This window comes from Olea europaea, unplaced genomic scaffold (assembly GCF_002742605.1).
Source record: "Olea europaea var. sylvestris unplaced genomic scaffold, O_europaea_v1 scaffold537, whole genome shotgun sequence".
NCBI lineage: Eukaryota > Viridiplantae > Streptophyta > Magnoliopsida > Lamiales > Oleaceae > Olea > Olea europaea.
Genome location: NW_019263695.1, coordinates 28,382 through 34,482, shown reverse-complemented (window position 1 = coordinate 34,482; position 6,101 = coordinate 28,382). Strand labels below are relative to the sequence as shown.

The following is a 6,101-nucleotide window of genomic DNA, read 5'->3' as shown; positions in this document are numbered from 1 at the left end:
AGTTCGGAGTTCAACATTCAGTTCGAGATATATCAGGTACGATTTTTTGGTAGCATCACTATGTAACATTCACTGATATCATTATTCATATTAGAGTTAGGAAATAAAGAGGGGAGATGTTTTACGTAATGTTTATATTCTATCAAACTCTTGAGAGAAACAAATCTTGAAAATGAGTCAACATTGGAATTGATTATAATGTAGGTAACAAGGTTTGATTTGCATCACAAAGTGCGTTCGCTTTATATTCTGATATAACAAATTTGGTGTGTAAGATTGAACAATATTTTAAATTAAACCTACAAATATTGACGAGTCCAAGAGTAAAACTCATCAAAATGTTTGAACTCAAAGGAAAAGTAGCCGGAAAAAAGCTTAACAAAGATTCAACATATATGAAGATTCTAACCTGTTCTGATGAATACACCATAATACTACTTGCCCAAAACCGTATTCATATTAAAGACAAATTATCAGTTCTTACAGTGGGTAAGGTATAGCCACTTGTTATGGGGTGGCATATTTCTAAGATTTCAAAGAAGTAAAAAAAAATAAAAATAAAGATACCAATGCAATATGAAAAATGAATAAAAAAAACATACACAACACGTTCTCATTCTATACATGTTATTTATGCCGTGTTCTTATTTGTTTCCCTTCCCTTCATCTTCGTTCAAGATGCGATTTTGAAAATCAGTGACCATGAGAGGCAAACCCTTGTGCAAGGAAATCTTCGGCTCCCAGTTCAGAAGCTCCTTTGCTTTACTGATATCTGGCTTCCGCTTATGAGGATCGTCGGCAGTGTTAGGTTTGAATTCAATCTTTGCACCTGGATCAATGGTTTCTTTCACAACCTGTTATTTCAGGGTGAAATAAGCTTACTCGTGCATCCAGACCAGTACCTACAATGGAGATCAAACATTTATGTAGGACAAACCTCTGCAAGCTCTAACATAGTGAATTCTCCCGGGTTACCCAAGTTAAATGGCCCCACGTGCTCGTTTTCCATCAATGCCACTAGTCCATCAACCTGCCATCAGGAAAATACATATGGTACCATTGTTAACATCATTTATTCATGCAAAGTGAATATTGCCAACCTTCTGATTTTTGCAGTACAGCTTCTGAAAATAATCATTAATATCATCACCCAAAATAAACTCAATTCTATGAGAAGTTTGTGTCTGCGTATGTAGACTCATAGGATATAAGACACATGAGGGGAGAGATTGAAGAAGGTACAATTTGGCCCAATTAACTGCTCGTTTGAATATTCAAGTACATTGCAAGATATATTAATGTTGAAGCAAAAGCCTATAGCAACTCTGCATAATTTTCATCCCACAGATGCCTAAAATAATTTAGCTCTCATCCTCAGAAGTCATGTTTCATCGCAACTCAGAAATTTAATAAATAATTAGATCTAATTAAGATTCAACCAATCACGTGGGCATGTGCAACACCACCTGACCAAAGACTAGTTACCAGCTAGGCAATGCATGATTTCTGCTACCTTTCTCGGACAAGAGTATTCCCAGTTAAAGCAGACTTGCATTGTTATAAAAAAGAGGCCCCCGAGTAATTAAGGTGGTACCAGCAAGGCACATTACATTCCGTTTTAAAATAATAACATGACATACCAAGTCAGAAACATATTGGAAGCTCCTTGTTTGCTTTCCATCACCATACACTGTCATAGGTTGCTTACGTATAACCTGCACAACATAGCAGCAGTAATAAGAATCTCTTATGGATATAAGACCCCTATAAAGGTTATCTAATAGTGTAACTACTTGATTGATCTTAATTATTTTTTCGAGAATAGCAATAGAGATGATGAACCTGTGAAACGAAGTTGCTGACAACACGGCCATCATCTAGACACATGCGAGGTCCATATGTGTTAAATATACGTGCAATGCGCACCTGGATAGGAAGAGAGGGATGATTAGTCATAACAATAGCTTAACCCAGATTGGAACAAGTCGCACAAGTAGACGGGATCTGCATTTTGGTACAGGAACTGATCTCCATCACAAATGTTATTGTGTCATAACAAGAAGCTATTAAGCAAGCAACTAGAATTCACATGCTAGAATCTTGAGATGACATGATGTAGTCGAAACTATGATGACTAAAAATTCCTGAATTCTCATATTATTTGGATGACTACTGAAACCAAAACTTCTTAATTAAAAATAATAAGCGACTGAAAATAAAGCCTGTTCTTATACATGATGAACTTCAAGCAATTCCCAGCTTGCTTTTAGAAAAGCCACTAGGATTATATTTATTAAATGGAACCACATTATACTCTTATCTTTCAAGGAAAATTTATGAAGAATGTGAACCAAAACAGAACAAGATTTCCTGCTAGAATTGAATACCTAGTGCAACACCAATTAAGCCATCCTACCCTTTTCTACAAAAAAATTATATGAGAAACAAAAGGTCACTTTTTTTATTTATTTTTATTTTATTTTATTGTATGGCAAGATGATCTTGGAGGCTGATCAAATCCGAAGCAGTAAGGAGTAAAAACAGAATAAAATTTACTATCAAGTGGCCAAGAAAAAGATTTTAGTCCCATAGATGTGATAATATACATCAAAATTCAAGTCCAAATCCATGACACTCTGCTTGGCTGTCTTTCCATCAATTAGACCACGGAATAGCCAATAATATACAGCAGCTTGCAATTCCGTGTACATGGGTGAGACTTCCTTCCAGAAGAGGGGCTAGAATTTTTATCTTGACTTCAGTTTGTCAAGAAAGACAAATAAAAAATATTGAAAAACAGGAAAAGCCCATGCTTTTTATTCATCAGATGTGATATTACGACAGCCAGATTGTTGAGACAGCAAGCTCAAAATCAAGAAGTCATATTACAGAGTAAATTTATTACCTCAATACCGGCACCACGATGATAATCCATAGTCAATGTTTCAGCCGTTCGTTTCCCCTCATCATAGCAACTCCGTACACCTAGTTACTTGAAATTAATCGATCATAAGCTTCCCACAAAAGCAAATAATTACCAATCAACAAACACATCAAAATTCAGAAGATTGTCACTCAAGACTCACCAATTGCATTCACATGTCCGCAGTACGTCTCTTTCTGTGGATGCTCAAGAGGATCACCATAAACCTCACTTGTACTAGTAAGAAGGAACCTCGCACCAATTCTTTTTGCAAGGCCCAACATATTAAGGGTACCCATCACATTTGTCTTGTGATCACATGTCAAGGATCTCAATTCAAATTCCAATGATAAATAACATGACCGCAGTACATGCTGGCGTGCGTTTGTGTATATCCAAAATTTCTTACGAGAACCCAACAAACATATTAAAATTGACATGTGTAAGTATAACAATAAGAGAAACTTATCATGCCCACAAGCGCGCACAAGAAAGCAGCCTAACTTGCATTTGTGTACACACAGAGAACCAATTTAATTATATGATGCCAAACCATGGCAGTAAAACAACCTAAAAATTATATATACATTCATGCATGCACAGAAAACCTAAATTCATATTCAGCATACATATAGATTCACCTTCATGCGCTAATAAAGTATCTTTTTATGGAATAACCATTAACGCAATTATTCATACTCTGCACGCCCAAACACATAAAAACAGTAAGTGTGTGCCAGTGACAGGTGATAATGATTATTATTCATAAGAACCATAGGTTTAAGGATATAATATTCTTGACGGGGTTATACTTGTAATGAACCGGAGAAGCAGGGCAAGCCAAGTGGTAGATCTGATCGACCTCCAATAAAATTGGCTCTACAACGTCATGCCTTATCAGCTCGAACCTCGGATTCCCGAACAAATGCACCACATTCTCTTTCCTTCCAGTGAAAAAATTATCAATGACAATCACATCATCGCCTCTAGCAATCAACTTATCCACCAAATGACTGCCAACGAACCCGGCCCCGCCAGTCACCACAATCCTCTTCCGCTTCCTTCCTATCCCCACCGGCACTCTCCCCCCATTATGGTACTTATAATTATTCTTATTCTCGACACTGTTAGTTTCCATCACCCCATTGTGATCATAGTAAGTAATTGACTCACGATTCCCAGCAAATGAATTCGATCTGGCAATCAGGTGATTGTGAGTTCCCGATGAAAGGTCGTAGAGGGAAGGCTGGAGAATGAAGAAGGTGGAGCCAATGAGAATACCCACAAGAATAAACAGAAGGCGCTGTTCTTTGAGGAGATAACTGATGGATCTGGAGAGGGATTTGGGGTGTTTCAAGGCTTTAGGAGAGTAAAGTGAGGTTTGGGATATGGGAATATCTTCATCTCTTCGTGTTCCTGATTGCCTTTGCAATTGCTTCATGGCGTTTGATTACGAATTTGTAAACAGATTCGATTAAGGAAAAGCTGAAAATTCAGATCATTTGGGGAGAATTTGTTAACTGCATTGGTTGAGAACAAAGGAGTGTGAATCTGGTGAAGCTTTCTTGCATCGTATTGTACTGTAACTGTTCGATTCAGAAAAATGTTATCACTTATCACAACTAAATTTTCAACCCTTTTAAATTATTTTTTTTTAGAATTTGTTAAATAAAATAAGAACGGAAAAAATTCTAAACGAAACTGAAAACGGATCTAATAATTATGTTTGGGAAAATTACCCAACAACCTACATCTCAAGTATACAATTCAAAACAAGGGGCTAGGTTTAAAATTCATTAATCAGGTGCTAATTACAAATTATTAATTTAATTAATACAGATTTTTCCTTTAATTTTAGGGGGAATTTGTTAAAGAGCCTAGTGAAACAATGTTATTGGTTAAATAACCTCCTTTCAATGTTTTTTGAACAAATAGCCTTCAATTATTAAGCACAATAAACAAATAATGTCAAATGTCATAAATACCCTCACTATTGAAAAAGACCCTAACACCCTTATCAAACCAATTAAATTCCTCAATTCAATTTTTGGTCTCCAAAATCATAGTAACTCGATTTCTTTTTTTCAACCATTCTTGCTACTTTAAAATCATATTCTTCATTATATTTGGATATCTTTTGAACATTTATCATTTATATTGAAAAGTCCCATTTAGATTTGAAGAAAAAAGAAAGATAATTTTAGAAATCTTATATAAATTATACATTTATTATTGAATAATATTTAAGTTGGTGTTGTTTTTATACTGGTTATGTTTTTTTTTGCGTTTTCTGCAACTATTGGACGGTAATGACACTCCAACTGTTATCCAAAATGTAAAATGTCACTTCAGTCGTTTTTCGTTGCGTTAAACGACACTACAGTCGTTATCTACTGTGATTTGATTTTTTTTCAACAAAACAATCTCTAATAATGAACTACTGACGTATGTAACACCGAAAAATTGACTATGTCACAAGCAAAAATTGAAATGACATAACTTTTATATTATCGAGATGGTGAAATCACAAGTTGTCCTACTCATATGTGTTGATTAAATTAATAAGCATATCTATCAACTTTTGTACATGTCATGCGCATATCACAACATAAATAAGTAAAACTTATTATTTTTTAGGGACACATGTGGATCATGACTACTTATAGTTGTGTTTACACATGTAACAGTATATGTGTCGTTTTTATGTCCAGTAACAACAGTTGTACTGTTCAAAAGTTTTTACCTATATTTAATCTTTTTCAATTAAATAACCTCTAATAACGGACGCTATAATGTATGAAACATAGAAAGGTTGACAATATCATAAAGAACGGTCGAAATGACATAGCTTTTATTTTATCGAAATAGTAAAAGCACAAGTTATCCTACTCATATGTGTCGATTAATTTAATGAACATATTGCTTAACTTTTGTACATTTCATGTGCATATTACAATGTAAACAAGTTTCACTTATTATTTATTGAGATACGAATGGGACGTGACTGCTTGTATTCGTGTTTACAAATAGAACGATACAATGGTCGTTTTCTTCTCAATAAAGGAACTTATGTCGTTCCGTTGAATTCTCCAATATTTTGATTTATTTTCAAGACAAAGACATCAAGCATTGGACCATCTAACGTAAAGAAAATGAAAATATTATTCACATGATAAAG

At 34.7% G+C, this 6,101-nt stretch overlaps 1 protein-coding gene across 1 annotated transcript; it reads right to left on the bottom strand.

The window, feature by feature from the left end:
* Window positions 1–420: 420 nt before the first annotated feature.
* On the bottom strand, window positions 421–4,608 carry LOC111388938 (UDP-glucuronic acid decarboxylase 1-like). Its single transcript, XM_023013768.1, has 7 exons — window positions 3,714–4,608; window positions 3,087–3,234; window positions 2,906–2,985; window positions 1,843–1,926; window positions 1,641–1,715; window positions 938–1,030; window positions 421–854 (listed from the first exon to the last, which is right to left on the bottom strand). The coding sequence occupies exons 1-7, from the start codon at window positions 4,362–4,364 to the stop codon at window positions 645–647; spliced, it is 1,341 nt and encodes a 446-aa protein (XP_022869536.1). The 5' UTR covers window positions 4,365–4,608; the 3' UTR covers window positions 421–644.
* Between the last annotated feature and the right edge of the window lie 1,493 nt (window positions 4,609–6,101).

Coding starts and splice junctions, on each gene's coding strand:
- LOC111388938 (XM_023013768.1), bottom strand. CDS start 4,364: ATGAAGCAATTGCAAAGGCAATCAGGAACACGAAGAGATGAAGATATT. Junction 3,235..3,713: donor ATAACCCCGTCAAGAATATT/ATATCCTTAAAC, acceptor ACATGTGATCAC/AAGACAAATGTGATGGGTAC. Junction 1,927..2,905: donor ATCGTGGTGCCGGTATTGAG/GTAATAAATTTA, acceptor CTTCCTATCCAG/GTGCGCATTGCACGTATATT.